At 38.9% G+C, this 27,662-nt stretch overlaps 1 protein-coding gene across 1 annotated transcript in view; it reads left to right on the forward strand.

Moving 5' to 3' along the window:
* The window catches only part of CNBD1 (cyclic nucleotide binding domain containing 1), a 383,222-nt gene that overhangs the window by 10,811 nt on the left and 344,749 nt on the right, over positions 1-27,662 (forward strand). The window contains exon 2 of the mRNA XM_070382901.1: positions 12,178-12,250. Coding sequence (XP_070239002.1) covers positions 12,178-12,250 — 73 coding nt within the window. The remainder of the gene's footprint in view (positions 1-12,177; positions 12,251-27,662) is intronic.

The following is a 27,662-nucleotide window of genomic DNA, read 5'->3' on the forward strand; positions in this document are numbered from 1 at the left end:
CAAATCACCCCACCCTCAAATTGGCGTCATTTTTCTAAGAACACTTGTTTACTTCTTGTCTCTGTTATATTTTAGTATTTCTTACAGTTTTTCAAACCTTTCCATTATTAGCGTTATATTTGTTATGGTGATCTCTGTCAACTGATCTTTTTTGTCTCTTTTTCCTGAATTTTTATACCTTGCATATTTCTTTTATCAAATCACGTTCCGTGGTACTTGAAGATGTGTGTTGCACTAGTGAATGTTTGTATTCTGTTCCTCACTGTATGCTGTTGCTCGTAGCGTTTCAGCATTAAACATGACGCTGTCTTTTGGTTTTATGTACTCATCAAGTTAAGAACCTTTTTTCGACTTCCGTTATTTAAAAACAGTGTTGAGTTTTATCGACGACTTCTGCATCTGCTGAAGTTATGATTTTTAAAATGTTCACTTGTGGTAAATTACATCGTTGTAACTTGAAATTTCTTCAAATTACTATGATAATCTTACATTTTTTGTGGGTATGATTATGTTAATATGCTTCTGGACTTAAACGTATTCATTTTTATTTATATATGAGATCAGTGTCTGTTTTTCATTTTCACACTGTCGTCACACTGGGATTGCTTTACTTGCTTCATCAAAGAAATTTGGAAGGGTTTTTTTTTCTGTGTTCTGAAACATTTAAATAACATTAGAGTTATTTCTCCTATAAAAATTTGATAGAACTCACCGTAATAACACCTTGCTTTGATACATTTCTGTGTGTGTTTAAGAGAGAGAGAAACTGAACTATGAGATTACTTTCTACTTCTTTCAAGGTAAATTATTTATTTAGGTTTTGTCTCTCTTCTAGGGTCAATTTAGGAAATATACATTTTCCTGAAAACTCACTCATTTTTAAATCAGAATTTTAATTATTTTGCATGTTGTTGTAAAAAATACATTACCTTTATGATATTTCAAGTTAATTACACCCCAGTTATCTTTCTGACATTGAGTACTTATGACTTTTTTTATTTGTTTAGATAAGTCAGTAGTTTATTTTTTCCCTTTAAAGAACAAGCTCTTGAATTTGCTTACTTTTCAACAGTTTTTCCTGTTTTATAAGTTCATTAATTTCGACTTTCCTATTTTCTCTCTTCCATTTCTCTTATTATTTTGCTTTTTATAACTTCTTGAAAAGAATGCTTAGTTCTTTTTCCTTTATTGTAATATAATATACATATTTAGGGGAGTATATTGGTTCATGAAAGCATTCACTATTTTTACTTTCTTGATATTTTATAATTTCAGTTTTGATATGCTCTTTGATTTAAGGAATAAATTTGATATATGATTACGTATCTCATTAGCTATGTAAAATAATTATATCCTCAGTGATTCACTTTCCACTTAACTTTGGGGTTAAAAAGGAAAAGAACTTACTGCGGAAATTATTTTGTCTCCTGAGTTTTTCTTTCCAATTAGCTTTTTTTAAACAATTTTTAAAATTGAAGTGAAGTCGCTCAGTCATGTCTGACTCTTTGCGACCCCATGGACTGTAGCCTACCAGGCTCCTCCCTCCATCGGATTCTCCAGGCAAGAGTACTGGAGTGGGTTGCTGTTTCCTTCTTTTAAAATTGAGGTATAGCTAATTTGTTAATACAAAAGCTGAGATTTTTGATTTATAAATTTTAATGCCATTTAATTTGGAAAACATTTAATAGTAAGGCTCCATATCTAAACCTATATTTCTTGACTCATTAACTTTAGACAATGGATATTGACAATCTAATACAAAATGATAAAACTTTCTTCATATCTTAATTTGATTATTAATGTCTAATAAATATTAATGTCTAAGTCTTTGGCTAAATTCATACCTTCAAATATTATTAGTACACATCCATTAGTTTTAAATGTTCTTTAGTCTGAACTACTATCTGTTGTGTGAGGAAATTTATACAAATATGTTTTATACTTTTGCTTCTCTGATGAAACTTCCAATTTGTTACTCATTATTATTTATACTGTCTCCACTAGAATCATGGAGAATCTAAAATTTGTGTTAAGGTTTAAGGATTTACTTAACCCTTGTTAGAATGCGTGCTTGCTAAATTGGATCAGTTGTGACTCTTTGAGACCCTATGGATGGTAGCCCACCAGGCTCCTCTGTCCATGGAATTCTCCAGGCAAGAATACCGGAGTGGGTTGCCATACCCTCCTCCAGGGGATCTTCCTGATCCAGGAATCGAACTCACAACTCTTACTTCTCCTGCTTTGGCAGGCAGGTTCTTTACCACTACTGCCACCTGGGAAGCCCCTTTACTAGCACAGTCCATACCATTTAAGCCTTAGTTGTATGTCTATCAAATTGTATTTTTCAGAGAGCTCATGGTACATTATAATCTCTGAAGTTTTTATTTGTTACCTTTATTTTTATTTATATATACCTTATATACTTATTATATATATTTATAAAATACCTTTATATTTATATTTAAGAAAAATTTGTCTTACTGTTTGTCAGGGAAAAAATTGTCTTACTGTTTGCCAGGACTTTGCTGCAGAGAAAACTAAGGCCAAACTGAGTTTTAACTCTTACAGGAGACACTTCCTCTTTTGGCTGGGTGCTAAAATAATTGTTTACCTTTGAAACAGCAACGTTTAGAAGGTAACCCAGTGCATCTAAAATATCTAGTCTCTTTGTAGATCCTTAACTATGCTTTCTCTTTCCCGTGCTGGGTCATGGTATTTAGTTCTTCAGATTCAGGTCTTTGTATGAGAAAAATGTTCTTGTATTATATATTCAAGATTCCCCCCTCCCCGCCACACATACCCTTACCATTGTTACTATTTCCTTCTTCAGGAATAGTTTTCACATGTAGTGTCTCCTGTCTTCATTTATCACTTTCATCATTTTTTTCTTCTCTATTTATGTTAACATCTATGCTCTAGGACCATATTTTCTTAATACTCTATTGACATTTTTGCTATTTCTAATGTAGATTTTGTTATAATTATTTTTCTTTCCTTTCCTGAATATAACCTGTTCATTTGTAATTTATTTCTATAGTTTTATTTATATTTAATGCCTTATGGGTCATTTTTCTTTCATCAAGAGTTTGTGTGTGTGTGTGTGGTGGGACTTTCTTCCCATTTCCTATTTATTATATCTTCTAATGCGTGTTATTTTTCATTTGATAAGTTAAGTGTTTTCACAATTTCTCTTAGAGTATGTTATGCCTAGGTATTAGTATTGTTGAATGATGGTTATTTTTTTGAAGGTGGATTACTTGCAAGAAAAATGAATGAACTAGGGTAGCAGACTGATGGGATTTTCTTGTATGTTAACTGTGAACACTTTCTCATCAGCTCTGTTCTGTACTCTTCCCTAAATTGTATGTCTCTAATTAGTGCTGTCATAATTCAAGTGTCATAATTCTGCCAAGGTTTCTTGGTAGAGATTTCTCTATTTCTCTTTCATGACCGACTGAGATCAGCTGCTTCTGTGATTGTCACCTAACATTTGCCCTCTATTTTACCATTACAACAACCTGACTCCTAAAAAGAATATAAGTACAGGTGGAATTCTTGTTCGACTCTACATTTCATATATATCATGGGCTTAGGGTTCTTGAGAGTATTCAGTCTTGAGACCCTGCCATTCCAGGTAAGAGTTCATCGGTTGTATCCTCCAGGACCCTACAATCTTCCCCTGGAGCACTCTGCTTGTTTCCTCAAACGAGAGAAGTATGCATATGCTTGCTTCTTTTAGGGTTCATTGACATCACATCATTTGGCTGATGTTCTTCAAAGTTTGTAGTAAGGAAATGTGTTTAATCCTCAGTGTAATGAAGATCTGAATATTTCCCCTTTGTACACTTTTTTACTTAGTGAACTCTTTGCCATGGTGAATAGCTTTTTAATGCCAAAAATGACATTTCTGTGATCTTCAACCTCATGTAGAAAAGAAGGTAAAATGATCCATGTACAGTACCCTACAAGGGGCAGAGTTGTTTCATTTGTTCATCTATTAGCTTTTGGTGGGTATTCTTTGCCATATTCTTTAGAAACTTTATATTCATCAGCTATTCCTGCCTTCATTGGTTTTCCTTGATGTATTTTCCTTGCATGCAATTGACCTTTGTCTGACATATAGAACAATGTTCTAATTTTCCATTATAATTTAACAAACAATATTTATTTAAATTCAAGCATTGTGTTAAGTTCTAGTGTTTCATATATGAGTGAAGAAGTGGATCCTACCTTTAGGAGACAGTGATAAATTGAAATAAACATTAAGTACAATTGAAAAAATCATAACAAAGGATGATGCTTGCTCCACTACAACTCTTTTCAGGTTTAGTAAAACTGCTTTTTCTGAGTGATGAGAAGTTTAAATGTCACAGACAAGTCAACTTTTGGGATGGATCTAAATGGATGGATAAGCTTTTTTTTTTTTTTTAAGTTGAGAAAGAACCAAAGAGACTATCATAATGAAAGGACTAAATATGTTCATGGAGGAGATAGCAAATGTGTGGAAAATGTGTTATTGAAACATGGGGAGCAAGGGAGATGAACATGGTGGTGGTGTTTAATGAAGTTCAATGAGGTTAATTTATGATTTGGAAAGGCATTGTGCTCCATACAAAGTTATGTGATCACCACTGGGATTTTCTTTCCTTCTCTTTTTTGTGGTCGAACTGTATGGCATATGGGATCTTAGTTCCCCTACCAGGGATCAAACCCACACGCAGTGGAAGTGTGGAGTCTTAACCACTGACTGCCAGGGAAGTCCCTCCCATTGGAATTTTAGAAAGTACTGTGATACTAGCATGAAGGATGGGTTGGGACAGAAGAGACTGGAGTCAGGAAGACTAGAGAGATTATTGCAATAATACAGATGAGACGCCGAGAGGCTCTCAAACACGATTCTGACATGTTGCCTGCGTGGGAGTGGCACTTCTTCACAGCGGCCCTATTTGGCGGCTTCACCATTAGGATTGGAGAAGACATGTTTGAAAGATACTTTAGAATACATTTCAAAAGAGGCAGAATGGATGGGTTTCATAACACATTGACCTTGAAAGGGAAACAAAAGAATGGGACCCCAAGTTGGCTATGGAGTTATGGAAAATAACAGGATTTTCTTAACCCAGGTGGAGGATGCAGGAAAAGGGTCAGGCTTTTGAGGGACAGAAGTATGAGAGGAATTATCACTGAAGTTTTTGCTACCTTGAGTTTGATTTCCCTGGATGATATTCACATGGCTATCAGTAAAGTGAAAGTTAGAATTCTGGGCTAGAGAGTTTGGTGTGAGGATCTGAAGTGTATGTGTGACAGTGGGGATGTGAGTGCTGATAAGCTCATACAAGGAGAGGGTCTAAACTGAGAAGACAAGACAGGGACCCTGAGAATGGATTGGTGGACAGCTTGCTCAGAGGAGGAAGATGGGAGATTGTAGGGCAGCCTCGTAAGGAAGAGGCAAGTTAGAAAGGCACGGTGTCACAGAGGTCTCACAGGCAGAAACTTCAGCAGTGTCAAACGTCAAACGGGTTAGTACGATGAAGACTGAAAAGAATTTACTGGGCTAGAAACTACAGGATTTCCCATAATTTTTAATAAAGACAATTTTAAACAAATAATGAAGGTGAAAGATAAATTTTAGTGAGTGGAAAAGTGAATGTGAGTTGAGGCAATAAAGATGTAGATGATTGCATTCATCAAGATATAAACAAAGCTGTGTCAACAATTTGTTGTATAACATTCCCCTCATTTTCCCCTCTTCAGTTAATATGTGTTTATTTTAATGTCAACTGCTCAGACAAGGGGCAGAACAACATAGGCCCGCTTGTATAATTGTCCATGATGGTATGTCAACTTTTATTTTTAGAAGCTCTTCATTGGACACTATTTCTTTGCCTTTTGATGGTTTATTTAATTGAAAATGTTCAAGTGCCTATGTTTATTGAATGTTATTTGAAGAAGAATTAACTTTGGGATTTTAGAAAACAGCAATTAGTGAAGAGAAAAGAATAAACACACTATTAACCATTGACATAGTGAAAGGTTGCTGCTATGAGCCATGAACAATGCCCAGATTCATGGCCTCCAGAGGAAACGAATTCAGTCTGAGGCTTGATCACTCAGAGCTTTTTGTGTAGAAAAGTTTTTTTCAAGTATAAAAGAGATAGTGAAAACTTCTGACATAGACATCAGAAGGAGACTGAAAGAGTGCTCCCTTGCTAGCTTTTAGCAAGGAGTTCTGGTGGCTCAGAGGTTAAAGCGTCTACCTGGAAAGCGGGAGACCCAGGGGTTCGATCCCTGGGTCAGGAAGATCCCCCGGAGAAGGAGCTGGCAACGCACTCCAGCACTCTTGGCTGGAGAATCCCATAGAGGGAGGAGCCTGGTAGGCTACAGTCCATGGGGTGGCAAAGAGTTGGACATGACTGAGCGACTTCACTTTCACTTATATACCTATTAGCAAGCTGATGATTAGAGAAAAGAAACACCTCAAAACTGAGAGAGCTGCACCAGGACCCTCTCCCACAACATGCATTTTGAGATAGCAATGGCACAGGGTGAGTCATCCTGGCCATAACACAATGGACATGAATCTTGAAGAAAGGCAGATTTCCAAGCAAATACATAGTTCATTAACATATCCCAAGAAAGACATTTCCATGAGAAAAACTGCATTGGTTAGCTCAAGGTTTGTGATAAAGTCAAGTTCAGGTGGAACCAGGTGTCACCACAACACAAAAAAGAAGCCTCCTTTAATTTTGCGTAGAGAAGGAAAAAACAGAATCTGCCACTCGCAGTTCATCCCTCCTGCCACTTGGGGACCTCTGGCCTCCCACCCGAGCTGTTAACACTCTCGGTAGGTGTGTTTCAGCTCAGTTCAGTCCAGTTCAGTCGCTCAGGCCTGTCTGAGTCTTTGCGACCCCATGAATGGCAGCACGCCAGGCCTCCCTGTCCATCACCAACTCCCGGAGTTCACCCAAACCCATGTCCATTGAGTCGGCAATGCCATCTAACCATCTCGTCCTCTGTTGTCCCCTTCTCCTCCTGCATTTATTCTCTATTATTACACAAATTTAGGCTTATTTATTAATAGAAACATAGAACTAGATCAACTATCCAAGTATGTACAGAGAATTAGTTAGACTGATAGTCTCTGATGGACATTTTCCTTTCTCCTACCCTACTCCTTGTTGTGTACTTTAGTCCTATGCTAGAATTCACTCCTACTTATTAGTATAAGAATTGCTATTCTTACTAAAATTTTATTGATAATGTTTCTGTTACTACTGCTACTTAACCATTTGTACTCTGAATACTGTACTAAGCCAATTTCTACTTATCACTGGATTCATCATTAGAGTAGAGAACGCTACAGTTAATTGCTTTGAAGCAGTCTGTTTTGTAGGCTTCCCAGGCGGTGCTGACGGTAAAGAACACGCTTGCCAAGGCAGAAGATATGAGCAACACAGGTTTGATCTGTGGGTTGGGAAGATCCCCCGGAGAAGCCAATGGCAACCCATTCCAGTATTCTTGCCTGGAGACTCTGACAGACAGAGGAGCCTGGCAGGCTATGGTCCGTAGAGTTGCAGAGTCAGATGCGACTGAAGTGACTTGGCATGCATGCGTACTCTGACATTTTCTCATGGTGTTCTCACATTTTCTCTTTGGCTCCACTGTTCATCTCCTTTATCTTGCCCTATAAGCCACTCAGATGAGCTTAGTCTCATAGTAAATAGTAGTTATGCATTTACAGTATTGTTAAGGCTTCACTTATTCTACCGCTTTCTCTTTGTTTTATGCAAAAGATATTTATCCGTTACACTTTTAAGGGAAAGCTTGTTGGAGAAAAATAATTTAGTCTTCAGTGCAGTTCTGTTCAGTTGCTTAGTCGTGACTCTTTGCGACCCCAGGGACTGCAGCATGCCAGGCCTCCCTGTCCATCACCAACTCCCAGAGTTTACCCAAACTCATGTCCATTGAGTCAGTGATGCCATCCAACCATCTCATCTTCTATCATCCCCTTATTCTCCCGCCTTCAATCTTTCCCATCATCAAGGTCTTTTCAAATGAGTCAGTTCTTTGCATCAGATGGTCAAAGTATTGGAGTTTCAGCTTCAACATCAGTCCTTCCAAAGAATATTCAGGACTGATTTCCTTTAGGATGAACTGGTTAGATCTCCTTGCAGTCCAAGGGACTCTCAAGAGTCTTCTCCAGCACCACAGTTCAAAAGCATCAATTCTTGGCACTTAGCCTTCTTGAGGGTTCAACTCTCACATCCATACATGACTACTGGAAAAACCATAGCCTTGACTAGACAGACAGACCTTTGTTGGCAAAGTAATATGTCTGCTTTTTAATATGTCTAGGTTGGTCATAACTTTTCTTACAAGGAGTAAGCATCTTTTAATTTCATGGCTGCAGTCACCATCTGCAGTGATTTTGGATCCCAGAAAAATAAAGTCTGCCACTATTTCTTTCCCCATCTATTTCCCATGAAGTGATAGGACCAGATGCCATGATCTTCCTTTTCTGAATGTTGAGCTTTAAGCCAACTTTTTCACTCTCCTCTTTCACTTTCTTCAAGAGGGTCTTCAGTTCTTCACTTTCTGCCATAAGGGTGGTGTCATCTTCATATCTGGGGTTATTGATATTTCTCCCAGCAGTCTTGATTTCAGCTTGTGCTTCATCCAGCCCAGTGTTTCTCATGATGTACTCTGCACATAAGTTAAATAAGCAAGGTGACAATATACAGAATTTACCTACTTCTTTCCCTATTTGGAACCAGCTTGTTGTTCCATGTCCAGTTCTAACTGTTGCTTCCTGACCTGCACACAGATTTCTCAAGAGGCAGGTCAGGTGGTCTGGTATTCCCCTCTCCTTAAGAATTTTCCACAGTTTATTGTGATCCACACAGTCAAAGGCTTTGGCATAGTCAATAAAGCAGAAGTAGATGTTGTCTGGAACTCTCTTGCTTTTTTGATGATCCAGCAGATGTTGGCAATTTGATCTCTGGTTCCTCTGCCTTTTCTAAAACCAGCTTGAACATTTGGAAGTTCACGGTTAATGTAATGTTGAATTTAGTCTTATTACTAATTTATACTTATTACTTTATATAAAGATAAAATGTATATTTATATTTTAACATATCTTTATAACACCCATCACAAACAATTCACCATACTGCACAAATATGAAAATATATATCTACTCCTGAAGTAATATTAAGACATGTAAACAACAGATCATCAATATGTCACTCAGATAAAACACTGGATTTTTCTTCTATTTCAATAATATATAGTGGGCCATATAGTGGGTTTATTAAAGATATATATTGGCTTCCCTGGTGGCTCAGATGGTAAAGAATCTGCTGGCAATGCAGGAGTCATGGGTTCAATCCCTGGGTCAGGAAGATGCCCTGAAGAAGGGAATGGCTATCCACTCTAGTATTGTTGCTTGGAGAATTCCATGGACAGAGGAGCCTGGTGGGCTACAGTCCATGGGATAGCAAAGAGTTGGACAAGATGGAGCAAGTTTAGTTTTTCAATTTAATAATATACAGTGAACCTTTTATATAGTTAAAGATATGCTCAGTTGCTAAGTTGTATCCAACTCTGCAACCCCAGGGACTGTAGCCCAGCCCACCAGGCTCCTCTGTACATGGAATTTTCCTGGCAAGAATACTGGAGTGGGTTGCCATTTCCTTATCCACAGTAAAGATATAGATAAAGATAATTGTTAATTTCACCATGAATTTCAAGTTTAAAATTCTTTATAACCATTCATTTATATCAGCCACTAATCTCTTTTCAAATTTACTCTTCTCAAAATCCTTTATTTTTACCCCCAATATAGGGTTAAGCCTCTTCTACCTTTGCTTAAAGCCCAGATAAGACATATTTATGAAGAGAAAAAAGACTGGAAAATAATATAAGCTTAGTCCTCTTTATACTGTTGAAGCCTTATCCTTCTATTAAATTTTATTACCAGAAATGCTCAACTTTATAATTTCATGGTAAAGTCTTTTGCTTTTTTCCTTTTTAATGAAACTGCATGAAAGACAAGATCTAATATATTGTTCAGTGGCCTTTATGTAAAACCTTTGTGACAAATACCTCTTGGAAATGAGGCTTCCCTCATAGTTCAGTCAGTAAAGAATCTGCCTGCAATGCAGGAGACTGGGGTTTGATTCCTGGGTCGGGAAGATTCCCTGGAGAAGGAAATGGCAACCCACTCCAGTATTCTTGCCTGGAGAACCCCATGGACAGAGGAGCCTGGCAGGCTACGGTCCACGGTGTCACAACAGTTGGACACAACTTAGTGACTAAAACACCAATATATTGTTCAGTGGCTTTTATGTAAAACCTTTGTGACCAAAACCTCTTGGAAATGAGGATCAGTGGAGATTTTTTTTGGTGAATTGTAAAGTATCCTTGGAGAAGGCAATGGCAGCCCACTCCAGTATTCTTGCCTGGAAAATCCCATGGATGGAGGAGCTTCGAGTACTATCTAGCTTATTCTAGATTTTTGAGTTCACTTGGCTGTGCCAAGCCCTGTGCAAACTTGTACCTTCAGATGCTGCAGCTTTCCTCAGGCAAGGTGAACTTTGAATTTTTCTATTCTTTACTGGCAATTCATAGTCTGATAATACCTGTCCTATGGATTTTATATTTTTGCTTTACCTGAAAGATGAATATATTTACTTTTTCAAAGCCCCTTTCAAAGTCAGAATTTCTCAAACCTTGTCCTTTTCCCAAATCTCTATGACACCATCCGCCTTTTATGTCCACACCAGTCCCCAGGGCTATTTCTGACCCTGTTCTTAAACTCAGTTAGGAAGATGGACTAAATCAATACTTAGTGTTAAGTCTTTTCTTAACTCATGTATATAAATCTACTATAAAATTTTATATAATATCCTATAATAGAAATATTACTATACTAAAAGTATTTTGATATAATTTAATTGTCACTTGATTCATTTAAAATAATAATTCCATATAATGCTAAAATGCAATTAGCTAATTTTTCCTTAAGTTTTAACTGAGTAATTTAAGTAAGAAGATGCCTAAAATGCATAATTAGAATTTTCAAGTGTATTAAATGGTGATGATTTATGTGGTAGGTAGCAGCCAGTTTTTTGTTTAAATTTTACTAATCTCAATTTTGCATTTAGAAAGTGGTTATCTGCTGTTGATTCATTTTTAGATCACAAAAGGCTTAAAACATTTTTGAAATTTTATGATTCCGTAATCTGGCATTAAAGCGGATACATTTATTGAAATGCGGTCAATGAATACATTTTGACAAAGGGTTAGAAAAGCCTTAGGCCACTGATTTTCTCAGTATCTGTTCACTAAGGGAAGGAGTAATGTGCACCTCAGTGTTTGTTACTGCTTTCCATTCTACAACATTTCCAACAGTATGCATTCTCCCGGGATATGGAGAGGCCCTGTTATGTGAGTGCCCATCTTTGTAATGATGGTTGTCGTCAATATTCTATCTTCCTTTTCATCTCCTTTGAAAGATGTCAGTTCTTTCTGGCACTGAAGGGGAATGACAATTAGTTTGCTTCTTGGCTATGATTACTATCTTTCTGCTTGTAAGGGAGTGTGTGTGATTTGCTTACACTTGAACTTCAGAAGGAACTGCAAAATGAATCCAGACCCTGGAAGATGATTTGTAGAGCTCTGATGAGGAGCTAGCCAACGATGGGGCCCTGCATAGGAATGAACAAAAATGACTAGTATTTCAGAGATAGACAGGGTGATAAAGGGAGAGGGAGACCTCAAGAAAACTCTTGTTTGAATTTTTATATCTAGAGTTCTGGAACCACTTCACGTTTGAAAGGCATAGGATAAAGATTCTGAAAGGCTTGCTTCCAGAGAAGTGACGTGATATAAACATTCCATTTACTGGAATTAAACACATAAAATATGCCAGACTAAATCTGACATACATGAAAAACATTAAATTCTTTCCTCTTTTTACTTTTTTTTCTCTTTCCTCTTTTTAATCACCCTATGCAATTCTGCTTGTGTATCAAATAAAGTCTGGTAATACCTCATTTTCATAGTCACTGAATTCCTTTACTATGATGAATGTTTGCAATTAAACTCTGTTTGCAAATTTGGTTAATAAGGTTGCAGAAAAGTACATTTTTAATTGATTTTTTTTTAATTTTGCAGACTTGCAAAAATCTAGGCACATTGATTATGGTCAGTTGAATGCATTATGCCACATGAGAGAAAAACAACACAGGTAGGTTATCATGCCTTCCTTTTCCTGTCACTCAAATGAATATGGATATGTTTGTTCCATGGATAAAGTACAGTAATAAACCATTGTTGACTCTCAGAGGTACCTGATTTACCACACAGATAAAAATATCTGAAAACCTGGAGGTTATTTCTCCAGGTTGAAGGGGCAGACTATATATGTCATATTTTAAGGAAACAATTTAGTGTGAAGCACGCATAACTCATCCCCAGCTGGACCCTTTCTAGAACTCAAAAAGCAGTCATAAGAGAAAAAAGCTTCAAATGGTTGAAAACACAAATCCTGAGTGAAATAGGCACTTTAGCTGTGCCTAGGAGATGCCTAGTTGAAATATATTCAACCGAAAGAACTAAAAAAATATTGGTTTAAAGCTCAGGATACTTAAGATATGTGATACTTGAAGATACAATTTTTAAAAAATCTATTTTCTTGTAAACTCCTTTTCCCAAGTTGGATTTTTGAAATTATAAAACTAGCTAGTTTGTTTCCTGTCCATCAGCGTCTATCTATCCTCCTACTTTTCTTCACTGGGAGAGGCCCTTGCCTCATCTTAAGTCATATCCTCTTAACCACTTCAAGTTATTTACATCTTCATTGATGTAAATTATTTACATAATTATTACACAATTATTTACAAGTTATTTGCAAATTATTTACATCTTCATTCATGTATTTACATAATTATTTTAAAATTATTACATAATTATTTATAAATTATTTACATCTTACATCTCTCTACTTTTCCTTTCTTGGAGAAAGAGAGGAGGCTATGCTTTTTTAAAAAATTTTTCCAAAGCTTACATTTTTTACTATGCCTTCTTGTCCTTTTTGTACACATGGCATCTTTTGCCATAGGGTTAAGAATTAAATAAACTTACTCTGGAGTCAGGCAAGTTGCCTGGTTTTAATCCCGGCTCAGCCACTTCCCAGCTGTGTGGCCTTGCATAATTTCTTTTTACCTCAGTTTTCTCATTAGTAAAATGGAAATAACAGTCTTATCCATTTCAAAGAATTATTAGGATGATTAAATGAGCTAATGTATATGTAAAGAGTATCTGGTACATGGTAAGAGCTATATAAGTATTTTCATTATTGTTTAAAAAAGCTCACCCAGGCTTTTGACTATTGAATTTATATGCAGCTCCCCCCACCTTTTTTTTTTTTTTTTCACATAGAAGATTTTATGTGAAGCTTTTGGAGCAGAACACTTCTTTTACCCTTATTTTCCTTTTGCTTTCTAGGCCAGTTATTTTATTTTAAAATTTATTTCTAGATTCTACCTCCTTACCTTTGAGGAATCATAATAAGGGAGATTAAATCATGTAGATCTGGGTCTGCCAAAGAATCCATTCTACAAAACTTTTAGCAGCCTTCATCTGTCTGGATTGAGAATCCCTTCCAGGCAGTGTTGCCTCATCAGACAATCGTCTGGTCCTGCTGCAGTCTGGCTGTCCTGCCTCACTTCCCTCTATTTAGTCCCGTGTTTTCTGTGCCTCTCTTAGACACTGTCTGTGTGTGCTCCGTCGCTCAGTCACGTCTGACTCTGTGGCCCTTTGTACTGCATCCCACTAGGCTCCTCTGACCATAAGATGTTCCAGCCAGTGATACTGGAGCGGGCTGTCATTCCCTCCTCCAGGCGATCTTGCCAACCCAGGGACTGAACTTGCCTCTCCTGCAGATTCTTTACCTCTGAGTTATCACGGAAGCCCCTCTCTTTCTTTTTGCAAACACCAGGGGCCCGGAAAGGGGCACATTTTAGGGGGACTATGTATAGGTTTTGGCTCATTCTTTTAGAAAACATTTTGTTGTTGCTGTTCAGTCACTAAGTTGTGTCTGACTCTTTGTGACCCCATGGACTGCAGCACGTGTTCTCCTGGAGTTTGCTCAAATTCATGTCCATTGTTCAGTGATGCTATCTAACCATTTCAGCCTCTGCCACCCTCTTTTCCTTTTGCCTTCAGTCTTTCCCAGCATCAGGGGCTTTCCAGTGAGGTGGGTCTTCCCATCAGGTGGCCAAAGTATTGAAGCTTCAGCTTTCGCAGCAGTCCTTCCAATGAATATTCAGGATTGATTTCCTTTAAGATCGACTGTTTTGATCTCCTTGCAATCCAAGGGAGGGACTCTCAAGGGACTTCTCCAACACCACAATTTGAAAGCATCAATTCTTTGGTGTTCAGCCTTCTGTATGGTTTAACTCTCACATCTGCTTGTGACTATTGGAAAAATCATAGCTTTGACTATACAGACCTTTGTCAGCAAAGTGATGTCTGCTTTTTAATACACTGTCTAGTTTTGTCATAGCTTTTCTTCCAAGGAGCAAGCGTCTTAAATTCATGGCTGCAGTCACCTTCACAAAGTTAGATATGGAAATAGTATTTAAAATAAGAAAACAAACTACAACAAATTAATGAAGACTTGACATTCAGGTTTCTTTTCCTTCATGAGACTTCTTAAGGCAATTTATCCAAAATACATACATAGAAATTACTTAAGTCTTTCAGAGAGATTTAAGAAAAATTTGCTCTTCCATATTTATTTCGTATGTATTGTATGTTTAAAATGACCAATGAAATATACTTTTTCCTGTAATAAAAACAGAAAGCCTGAGAATTAAATGACCCAAGGATTAAATTTTTCTTATACATGTAAACTATGAAAGATTGTAGTTTTGGAGTCTACTATTTTCTGGATGCAGTGGTAGGGTATAGAGGCTTCTCATTGTGATGGCGTCTCTTGTTTCAGAGCATGCGCTCTAGGTTGCATGGGCTTCAGTAGTTGTGGCTCCCAGGCTCCAGAACGCAAGATCAAAAGTTGTGGTGCATGGGCTTAGCTGCTCTGCACCATGTGGGATCCTCCTGGATCAGGGTTCAAACTTTTGTCTCCTGCATTGGCAGGCAGATTCTTTACCACTGAGCCACTAGGGAAGCTCAGGTCTTTGTTTTGATATTCAGTTCAATTCAGTCACTCAGTCGTGTCCGACTCTTTGCGACCCCATGAATTGCAGCACGCCAGGCCTCCCTGTCCATCACCAACTCCCGGAGTTCACTCAGACTCACGTCCATCGAGTCAGTGATGCCATCCAGCCATCTCATCCTCTGTCGTCCCCTTCTCCTCCTGCCCCCGATCCCTCCCAGCATCAGAGTCTTTTCCAATGAGTCAACTCTTTGCATGAGGTGGCCAAAGTCCTGGAGTTTCAGCTTTAGCATCATTCCTTCAAAAGAAATCCCAGGGCTGATCTCCTTCAGAATGGACTGGTTGGATCTCCTTGCAGTCCAAGGGACTCTCAAGAGTCTTCTCCAACACCACAGTTCAAAAGCATCAATTCTTCAGCGCTCAGCCTTCTTCACAGTCCAACTTTCACACCCATACATGAGCACAGGAAAAACCATAGCCTTGACTAGACAGACCTTTGTTGGCAAAGTAATGTCTCTGCTTTTGAATATGCTATCTAGGTTGGACATAACTTTTCTTCCAAGGAATAAGCATCTTTTAATTTCATGGCTACAATCACCATCTGCAGTGATTTTTGGAGCCCCCAAAAATAGTCTGACACTGTTTCCACTGTTTTCCCATCTATTTCCCATGAAGTGATGGGACCAGATGCCATGATCTTCATTTTCTGAATGTTGAGCTTTAAGCTAACTTTTTCACTCTCCACTTTCACTTTCATCAAGAGGCTTTTGAGTTCCTCTTCACTTTCTGCCATAAGGGTGGTGTCATCTGCATATCTGAGGTTATTGATATTTCTCCTGGCAATCTTGATTCCAGCTTGTGTTTCTTCCAGTCCAGCATTTCTCATGATGTACTCTGCATATAAGTTAAATAAAGTGAAATGAAGTGAAGTCACTCAGTTGTGCCCGACTCTTTGTGACCCCATGGACAGTAGCCTGCACCAAGCTCCTCCGTCCATGGGATTTTCCAGGCAAGAGTACTGGAGTGGCTTGCCATTTCCTTCTCCAGGGAATCTTCCCAACCCAGGGATCGAACCCAGGTCTTCCGCATTGTAGACAGACGCTTTACCATCTGAGCCACCAGGGAATAAGCAGGGTGACAAGATACAGCCTTGATGTACTCCTTTTCCTATTTGGAAGCAGTCTGTTGTTCCATGTCCAGTTCAAACTGTTGCTTCCTGACCTGCATACAAATTTCTCAAGAGGCAGGTCAGGTGGTCTGGTATTCCCATCTCTTTCAGAGTTTTCCACAGTTTATTGTGATCACACAAAGGCTTTGGCATAGTCAATAAAGCAGAAATACATGTTTTTCTGGAACTCTCTTGCTTTTTCCATGATCCAGCGGATGTTGGCAATTTGGTCTCTGGTTCCTCTGCCTTTTCTAAAACCAGCTTGAACATCAGGAAGTTCACGGTTCACGTATTGCTGAAGCCTGGCTTGGAGAATTTTGACCATTACTTTACTAGCGTGTGAGATGAGTGCAATTGTGCGGTAATTTGCGCATTCTTTGGCATTGCCTTTCTTTGGGATTGGAATTGAAAACTGACCTTTTCCAGTCCTGTGGCCACTGCTGAGTTTTCCAAATTTGCTGGCATAGTGAGTGCAGCACTTTCACAGCATCATCTTTCAGGATTTGAAATAACTCAACTGGAATTCCATCACCTCCACTAGCATTGTTCATAGTGATGCTTTCTAAGGCCCACTTGACTTCACATTCCAGGATGTCTGGCTCTAGATGAGTGATCACACCATCGTGATTATCTGGGTCGTGAAGATCTTTTTTGTACAGTTCTTCTGTGTATTCTTGCCACCTTTTCTTAATATCTTCTGCTTTTGTTAGGTCCATACCATTTCTGTCCTTTATCGAGCCCACCTTTGCATGAAATGTTCCCTTGGTATCTCTAATTTTCTTGAAGAGATCTCTAGTCTTTCCCATTCTGTTGTTTTCCTCTATTTCTTTGCAATGATCTGCAAGGAAAGCTTTATCTCTCCTTGCTATTCTTTGGAACTCTGCATTCAGATGCTTATATCTTTTCTTTTCTCCCCTGATTTTTGCATCTCTTATTTTCACAACTATTTGTAAGGCCTCCTCAGACAGCCATTTCGCTTTTTTGAATTTCCTTTTCTTGGGGATGGTCTTGATCCCTGTCTCCTGTACAATGTCACGAACCTCCATCCATGGTTCATTAGCACTCTGTCTATCATATCTAGTCCCTTAAATCTATTTCTCACTTCCACTGTATAATCATAAGGGATTTGATTTAGGTCATACCTGAATGGTCTAGTGGTTTTCCCCTCTTTCTTCAATTTAAGTCTGAATTTGGCCATAAGGAGTTAATGATCTGAGCCACAATCTGCTCCTGGTCTTGTTTTTACTGAATTTATAGAGCTTCTTCATCTTTGGCTGCAAAGAATATAATCAATCTGATTTTGGTGTTGACCATCTGGTGATGTCCATGTGTAGAGTCTTCTCTTGTGGTGTTGGAAGAGGGTGTTTGTTATGACCAGTGTGTTCTCTTAGAAAACTCTGTTAGCCTTTGCCCTGCTTCATTCTGTATTCCAAGGCCAAATTTGCTTGTTACTCCAGGTGTTTCTTGACTTCCTACTTTTGCATTCCAGTCCCTATAATGAAAAGGACATATTTGGGGGGTGTTAGTTCTATTAGTGTGCATTTAAAAAAAGAAACATCAAAATTGGTGAATTTTTGTGTTCAGTTTAGTTCAGTTCAGTTTAGTCACTCAGTCGTGTCCGACTCTTTGCGATCCCATGAATCTCAGCACGCCAGGCCTCCCTGTCCATCACCAACACCTGGAGTTTACCCAAACTCATGTCCATCGAGTGGGTGATGCCATCCAGCCATCTCATGCTCTGTCATTCCCTTCTCCTCCTGCCTCCAATCCCTCGCAGCATCAGGGTCTTTTCCAATGAGTCAACTCTTCACATCAGGTGCCCAAAAGAATTTTTGTGTAAGTATTTTAATATTGAAGGTGGAAGAAAAAACATAACGTTTTCAGCATATTATGCTTTATTATTTCAAGAAAAGTAAAAATACAACTGAAACACACCAAAAAATATCTGTACAGTGTATATAGAAGCTTCTGTGACTAATCAAATGTGTCAAAAGTGGTTTGCAAAGTTTCACATTGAAGATTTCTCAACGGACAATGATCCATGATTGAGTAGACAAGTTGAAGTTGATAGAGATCAAATCGAGACATTAATTGAGAACATGCATTGAAAGTCTGCACCAGCTTGGTTATGTTAATCGCTTTGATGTTTGAATTCCACATAAGTTAAGCGAAAAAACCTTCTTGACCATATTTCCACATGAGATTCCTCACTTACACATAGCAAAAATGTTCTGTTTTAAAAACAGATTGTGGTAGGCAATGAAAAAGTGGATCATGGACAATAATGTCAAATGGAAGAGATCATGGGGTAAGTGACATGAACCACTACCAACCACACCAGTCTGGTCTGCATCCATAGCAGGCGATGTGTATATGGTGGGACTGGAAAGGAGTCCTCTATTATGAGTTCCCTCTGGAAAGCCAAAAGTTTAATTCCCTTAAGTACTGCTCCCCAATTAGACCAACTGAAAGCAGCATCTGATGAAAATCATCCGAAATTTGTCAACAGAAAATGCAAAATCTTCCATCAGGAGAACATGCCTGCATGTTTCTTTAATGACCAGTCAAAAAGTGTTACAGTTTGGTTGGGAAGTTCTGATTCATTGCCTGTATTCATTAGACATTTCACCTTTGTATTCCATTTATTTTGGTCTTCACAAAATTACCATCATGGAAAAAAATATAAATTTCCTGGAAGACTGTAAAAAGCACCTGCAACCGTTCTCTGTTCAAAGAGGTAAAAAGTTTGGGGAAGATGGAATTATGAAGTTTCCTGGAAAATAGCAGATGGTATTGGAATAAAACACTGATCACAGGATTCAATAAAGTTCTTGGTGAAAATGAAAAATGTATTTTTTACTTAAATATCAAAGGAATATTTTTGCCAACCCAACACACACACACACACACACACACACACACGTACATATGTGTATTCACTGTCTTTGGATAGCTGTCTTTCCTCCCTGTCCAGGGTGGGAAGGGGAAAAGGGAGGCTGCTGTGCCTTACCATCTACCATGTACCTCGTAATGGTATCTTGTACATGGGCTCAATTCCTGCTGTTAAAGCTGCTCCTGTCTACTATTTAAGTGCATGTGAGTTCTTCTCAGTCCTTCTCACTGAGAATCACACACACACACACACACACACACACACACACACATGCATGCACATGTGCTCAGTCGCTTCATTTGTGGCTGACTCTGTGACCCTATGGACTGCAGCCCATCAGGCTCCCCTATCCTTGGGATTTTCCAGGCAAACCGAGTAGGTTGCCATGACCTCCTCCAGGGGATCTTCCCAACCCAGGGACAAAACCTCATCTCCTGCGTATCCTGCATTGCAGAAGACACAGAGACGCTAGTTCAATCTTTCCTGAAAAATCTCACGAACAGAGGAGCCTGGCAGGCTACAGTCCATGGGGTCACAAGAGTTGGACATGACAGAGCAACTAAACAACAATATGCATACATCCAGAGTACAACCATTTCTCACCACTTCTACTAAAACCATCTTGGTCCAGAGCACCAGTGCTCTTGCCAGGATTACTGCAATAGCCTATTGACTGATTTTCTTACTCCATCCCTTGCCCATTTACAGTCTGTAAGTTGGCACAGTAGCCAGGGGAATATTGTCAAAATGTACATCAGAACATGGTTTGCTCAAAATATTCGAATGCCTTCCATATCACTCAAGGTAAAAGCTAAGATGTTCACGGTGGCCTGCAGGGTCATACATGATCTCATCCCACTGTGTCTCTAACCACTTCTGGACAAGACCCTCCCGTTTCTTTTGCTCTAATGCAGTTACCTCCACGAGCTGTTCCTACCACACTGAGTATGCTCCTGCCTCAGGGCCTTTGCATCATGCTTTCTATCTGGGATGCTCTTCCTTCAGATGTCTACTCTCCTTCATCCCTTACTCCCCTCAGTGTCACAGGGAAGGACAGAATCTGACTCCATGTTGGGTTGGCTGATTTAACCTCTGCTTTCCATTTCTTTCATTAATATCATCACTAAAAGGATTCTGTCTGTAGCTGTGAGCATACACAGTGGTCTGCCTTGGGGAATCCTGCCCGTCCACCTGCATGTGAAATGAAAGTGCCTTTGTTCAGCTCACAGGGAGTCACCTTGACCCTGTGAACGGCTGCAGGAGAAATGAACACATCCCCTCCCGAGGCTTGCCAAACCAGGAGACATTTTGCCAGACTTACGGCCTTTTTACTTTACTTCCTCACCTCATCGCCCTTGCTCTTCTATAAAACAAACTAGCATCCAGACCCCAATAAAGTGGTACTCTAGGACCCTAGTTAGCCATCTTCTTGGCTGCCTGACTTTCTGAATAAAGTTCCTCTTCCTTGTCTCAACACCTAGCCTCTTGATTGTGGTCTGTTGTGCAGTGAGCAGGCCATGCTCGGACTTGGTTACATCAGGCTTTCTGTGACCAGCCTATATGAAATAGATACTCTTAGCACTTATTATCCTCTGAGTGTCGCTTTCATTTCTTAATAGGATATCTGGCATATAGTTATACATTTATTTTTGTTTCCTTTCTCTACAGTGAAAACTTCATGAGGAAAAAATTCATTTTATTTCTCATGTATTCTCAGTGATTAGAATAGTATCTGACACATTACTGGTACACTTTAAATATTTGTTGAATAATCTCCTTTATCTGGCATAATAGTTTTCTATAATCTGAATCAATTAATATATTCTTGTTACTACTTGTTGATGTTAATATTACTCCTGAGTGAATATCCCCTAAAGTGCCAAACCTTTTTTATGAACTCCTTTCTCCTGATACTCTTCTTAATCTCCCGTAAAGAATCTGCCTGCAATGCAGGAGACCTGGGTTTGATCCCTAGGTCAGGAAGATCCCCTGGAAAAGGAAATGGCAACCCACTCCAGCATTCTTGCCTGGAGAATCCCATGGACAGAGGAGCCTGATGGGCTACGGTCCATGGTGTCACAATGGTCGGACATGACTTAATGACTAAAAACACACACACACACACCATACCATCTGTAATTTTATTTATCCGTCAAGGTCCAGATTGTCTCCCATCAAATGTCATTGTTTTTTATTTTCCTATACATTTGTTTCAGAAAGGCTGTAACTGGGAATCTGAATGATTGCATTCTAGCTCTTATTTTGCCATTAAGTGTGATGGAGGTATTTGTAATATCAGTTAAATTCTCAGGGTTCAGTGTTCTCATTTGCAAAAGGAATGACATAAATTTGATCTGACACAAAAAATTTTAGCCTTATTACTGTATAAAGCTGAAGCTATATTTTTATCCACACTTTTATCTTAGTGAATGATAAAATTATCTACACAGCTGTACAAGCCAGAAACTGTTATATCATAAACTTCCATTTTCTCTGCATTTGATAAATAAATTGTAATCACATTACTTATAAGAGCTTTTATAATGGGCTTTTTACATCCAGTCTTGTCTCCCAGTGACTCTTCCTTTCCTCCCAGTGATGACATGACTTCACTACACCTGCACAATATTGTTGAGGGTCTTGTACTTTTTGCTCATATTGATGTCTCGGTCTGAATTACCATCTTCCCATTCATCCCCAACTTCCAATAAATAGGTGAACTAATCTTCATAGTCAACCTAAAATCTTCTCCAAGAAGAGTATTCTTCTCCATTTCCACTTGACTCTGTAATATTTTCTATCAGAGCACTCCTGATAATTTATTATGCTTTTGTTTAAAGTCTCTTTTTCTCTATTATAATAGAGATGGCTCTTTGAAGGCTATATTTATTAGATTAAGGTGACTGCCATTATAGATTTATAAGAGAAATAGATTTAAGGGACTAGATCTGATCGACAGAGTGCCTGATGAGCTATGGATGGAGGTTTGTGACATTGTGCAGGAGATAGGGAGCAAGACCATTGCCAAGAAAACAAAATGCAAAAAAGAAAAATGGCTGTCTGAGGAGGCCTTACAAATAGCTGTGAAAAGAAGAGATGTGAAAAGCAAAGGAGGAAAGGAAAGATATACCCATTTCAATGCAGAGTTCCAAATAACAGCAAAGAGATAAGAAAGCCTTCTTCAGTGATCAGTGCAAAGAAATAAAGGAAAACAATGGAATGGAAAAGACTAGAATCTCCTCAAGAAAATTAGAGATACCAAGGGAACATTTAATGCAAAGATGGGCTCGATAAAAGACAGAAATGGTAGGGACCTAACAGAAGCAGAAGATATTAAGAAGAGGTGGCAAGAATACACAGAAGAACTGTACAAAAAAGATCTTCATGACCCAGACAAACACGATGGTGTGATCACTCACCTAGAGACAGGCATCCTGGAATGTAAAGTCAAGTGGGCCTTAGGAAGCATCACTACGATCAAAGCTAGTGGAGGTGATGGAATTCCAGTTGAGCTATTTCAAATCCTGAAAGATGATGCTGTGAAAGTGCTGCACTCACTATGCCAGCAAATTTGGAAAACTCAGCAGTGGCCACAGGACTGGAAAAGGTCAGTTTTCATTCCAATCCCAAAGAAAGGCAATGCCAAAGAATGCTCAAACTACTGCACAATTGCACTCATCTCACATGCTAGTAAAGTAATGCTCACGATTCTCCAAGCCAGGCTTCAACGGTACATGAACTGTGAACTTCCAGATGTTCAAACTGGAATTAGAAAAGGCAGAGGAACCAGAGATTAAATGGCCAACATCCATTGGATCATCAAAGGCGAGAGAGTTCCAGAAAAACTTCTACTTCTGCTTTATTGACTATGCCAAAGCCTTTGACTGTGCGGATCACCACAAACTGTGGAAAATTCTGAAAGAGATGGGAATACCAGACCACCTGACTTGCCTCTTCTTATGTCAGAAAGCGATGAAAAACTAAAGAGCCTCTTGATGCAAGTGAAAGAGGAGAGTGAAAATGTTGGCTTAAAGCTCAACATTCAGAAAACTAAGACCATGGCATCTGGTCCCATCACTTTATGGTAAATAGATGGGAAACAATGGAGACAGTGACAGACTTTATTATTTTTTTTTGCAGAGGTGGGAGGGGGAATCCAAAATCACTGTAGATGATGACTACAGTCATGAAATTAAAAGATGCTTGCTCCTTGGAAGAAAAGCTATGGCCAACCTAGACAGCATATTAAAAAGCAGAGACATTACTTTGCCAACAAGGTCTGTCTAGTAAAATCTATGGCTTTTCCAGTAGTCATGTATGGATGTGAGAGTTGGACTATAAAGAAAGCTGAGAGCTGAAGAATTGATGCTTTCGAACTGTGGTGTTGGAGAAGACTCTTGAGAGTCCCTTGGACTGCAAGGAGATCCAACCAGTCCATCCTAAAGGAAATTAGTCCTGAATTTTCATTGGAAGGACTGATGCTGAAGCTGCAACTCCAGTACTTTGGCCACCTGATACGAAGAGCTGACTCATTTGAAAAGACCCTGGTGCTGGGAAAATTGAAGGTGGGGGAGAAGGGGATGACAGGGGGTGAGATGGTTGGATGGCATCACTGACACAATGGACATGGGTTTGGGTAAACTCCAGGAGTTGGTGATGGACAGGGAGGCCTGGAGTGATGCAGTCTGTGGGGTCACAATGAGTTGGACACAACTGAGCAACTGAACTGAATTGAACTGAATGTGTGATCTGATATCTCCTTGTGGTTTTTATTTGCATTTCCCTGATAATTAGTGGTGTTAAAGATATTTTAATCTGTTGATGGCAATCTATATTTCTCTTTGGAAAAATGCCTGTTCAGATCCTCTGCTCATTTTTAAATCAGGCTGTTTTTTTGTTATTGAGTTGTATGAGTTCTCTATATAGTATGTGTGTGTGTGTGTGTGTGTGTGTGTGTGTGTGTATATATATATATATATACCCACTCCAGTGTTCTTGCCTGGAGAATCCCAGGGACGGGGGAGCCTGGTGGGCTGCCGTCCATGGGGTCGCACAGAGTCGGACACGACTGAAGTGACTTAGCAGCAGCAACATTTCTCTAAAAGGTTTAGATTCAGTCTTCAAATCATATTTTTGCAGTTTAACTTTGTCAAAAAACTTTGTCAAAACAGATCATTTAAGTTTTCTCCAGGAATTTTATAAAATAAAAATCTTGGAATTAACCTTTTATGATTAACTGCAATAGCATGTGGAACTCCTTTGAAAAAAATATAGTTTTAAAGCCATGATGTCATTGGCTAATGCACTTTAAAATAACACTTTGTAGTGGTATTCTCTGAAGACTGATGATTAATCTAACTTTTCATTTAAGTCTAGGGTGTGTTAAATACATTGAGCTTACAACAGAGTATTTTTTTCTTCAACTTAATATTGTACGAAAAGAATCTATACAGTATAATATAAATTAATAGATTATAATATATCTGTTATACATAGTAAATTATGATATATAAATATACACATATGTCATGCTGCTACTGCTGCTAAGTCGCTTCAGTCGTGTCTGACTCTGTGCGACCCCATGATGGCAGCCCATCAGGCTCCACCGTCCCTGGGATTTTCCAGGCAAGAACGCTGGAGTGGGTTGCCATTTCCTTCTCCAATGCATGAAAGTGAAAAGTGAAAAGTGAAAGTGAAGTTGCTCAGTCTGTCCGACTCTTAGCGACCCCATGGACTGCAGCCTACAGGCTCCTCTGTCCATGGGATTTTCCAGGCAAGAGTATTGAGTGGGGTGCCATTGCCTTCTCCACACATATGTCATAAACATTTTATAAATATTGTATCTCCTAATGTGCAAAGATAACATTCATATTTCTTTCAATTTTCATCAAATAAGTGTATAGATGCTACAACATTTGTAAGGCACATTCAACAAAAAAATCCAAAAGTGGTTGAATAGAGTCAGATTTTATGACTTTTAGGGCAATCACATAAATATAACTGATAAGTAAACATTTTATGAAAAAGCTTATTATCCCCTGAGACTTCTGAGCAGAACTGAGCGGGATGTGGAAGACATAGTGTGCTAGTTAGGATGGTCCCAGCTGCTGTTTGTTGTTGTTCAGTCGCTCAGTCATGTCCAGCTCTTTGTGACCCCATGGACTGCAGCACGCCAGGCTTCCCTGTCCATCACCAACTCCCAGAGCTTCTTCAAACTCATGTCCGTTGAGTTGGTGATGCCATCCAACCATCTTGTCCTCTGTCGTCCCCTTCTCCTCCTGCCCTCAATCTTTCCCAGCATCAGGGTCTTTTCCAATGAGTTAGTTTTTCGCATCAGGTGGCCAAAGTATTGGAGCTTCAGTTTCAGCATCAGTCCTTCCAATGAATATTCAGGACTGATTTCCTTTAGGATGGACTTTTTTTGATCTCCTTGCAGTTCAAGGGACTTTGAAGAATCTTCAACACCACAGTTCAAAAGCATCAGTTCTTCGGCACTCAGCCTTCTTTAGGGTCCAACTCACATCCACACATGACTACTGGAAAAAAAATCATAGCTTGACTAGACCTTAGTCAGCAAAGTATTGTCCCTACTTTTTAATATGATGTCTAGGTTGGTCATAGGTTTTCTTCCAAGGAGCAAGTGTCTTTTAATTTCATGGCTGCAGTCACCATCTGCAGTGATTTTGGAGCCCAAGAAAATGATGTGTGTCATTGTTTCCCATCTATTTGCTATGAAGTGATGGGACCAAATGCACTGATCTTAGTTTTTTGATTGTTGAGTTTCAAGCCAGCTTTTTCACTCTCCTCTTTCACCTTCATCAAGAAGCTCTTCTGTTCTTCTTTGCTTTCTGCCATAAGGTTGGTGTCATCTGCATATCTGGGGTTATTGATATTTCTCCAGGCAATCTTGATTCCAGCTTGTGCTTCATCCAGCCCAGAGTTTTGCATGATGTACTCTGCATTTAAGTTAAATAAGCAGGGTGACAATATACACCCCTAATATACTTATTTCCCATTTTTGAACCAGCCCATTGTCCCATGTCTGGTTTTAATTGTTGCTTCTTGACCTGCATACAGGTTTCACAGGAGTCAGATAAAGTGGTCTGGTATTCCCATCTCTTTTAGAATTTTCCACAGTTTGTTGTGATCCACATAGTTGAAGACTTTAGCATAGTCAATAAAGCAGAAGTAGATGTTTTTCTGGAATTCTCTTGCCTTTTCTGTGATCCAGTGGTTATTGTCAATTTGATCTCTAGTTCCTCTGCCTTTTCTTGTACACCTGGAAGTTCCTGGTTCATGCACTGCTGAAGCCTAGCTTAGAGAATTTTGAGCATTACTTGCTAGCATGTGAAATGAATGCAACTGTGCAATGGTTTGTACACTCTTTGACACTGCCTTTCAAGAATCAACATAATAGAATCTATTTCTTTTTCACATCAAACCCTATAATGCTGTTTCTGATTGGCAGGCTGTTTTTCTGGTTTAGGGACTCAGGCTTTCTCCAATCTTTTGCTCTCCGATTTTTTTCTGCTTATCTTCCAAGTTCTCCCTAATAATTTGCTTCATGCTGAAAGGAAAAAAGATAGAGGATCTCTAATGGAAAGGATTTTTTTTGTGAAGTTGGGGAAAGATTTTGATGATCCCAGTCTGAAGTGGTACATATCCTTCACACCTTATCTTCCATATTCCATTGGCTAGAACTCAGCCAGATACCACAAGAAAGGTTAGGAAATGTCTCCTTCTGTGCCTAAGAAGAGAAGGTATGGTTTAGTGTAGTGTAGAGAAGTCTTTGAGATAAATATATGATATTAGATATTATACCTAGAGATGCTGTTATTACTAATCTCTTGCTTTAAGGATAAAGAAATGAGGCATATAAAGTTTAAATGACTGGCTATTTTACATAAAGTATAAAAATTACTATGCTATGCTATGCTAAGTCACTTCAGTCGTGTCTGACTCTGTGCGACCCCATAGATGGTAGCCTACCAGGGTCCCCCATCCCTGGGATTCTCCAGGCAAGAACACTGGAGTGGGGTGCCATTGCGTTCTCCGAAAAATTAGTATACAAGTAGGTTATCTTAACCACAAGACTAGGATTCTTCATGGACTTCCCTTCATTCCAATGAATGTTCAGTGTTGATTTCCTTTAGGATTGATTGACTTCATCTTCTTTCAGTCCAAGGGACTCTCTTGAGTCTTGTCCAGCACCATAATTCTAAAGCATTAATTCTTTGGTGCTCAGCTTTCCTTATGATCCAACTCTGACATCTGTACATGACTTCTGGAAAAACCATAGCTCTGCCTATATGGACATTTTAACAAAGTCACATTCTCCCATTACAATGGTATCATCTACATATCTGAGGTTGTTGATCTTTCTCCCAGAAATTTTGATTCCAGCTTGTGCTTCATCCAGC

This window comes from Bos mutus, chromosome 14, assembly GCF_027580195.1.
Source record: "Bos mutus isolate GX-2022 chromosome 14, NWIPB_WYAK_1.1, whole genome shotgun sequence".
NCBI classification, from domain to species: domain Eukaryota; kingdom Metazoa; phylum Chordata; class Mammalia; order Artiodactyla; family Bovidae; genus Bos; species Bos mutus.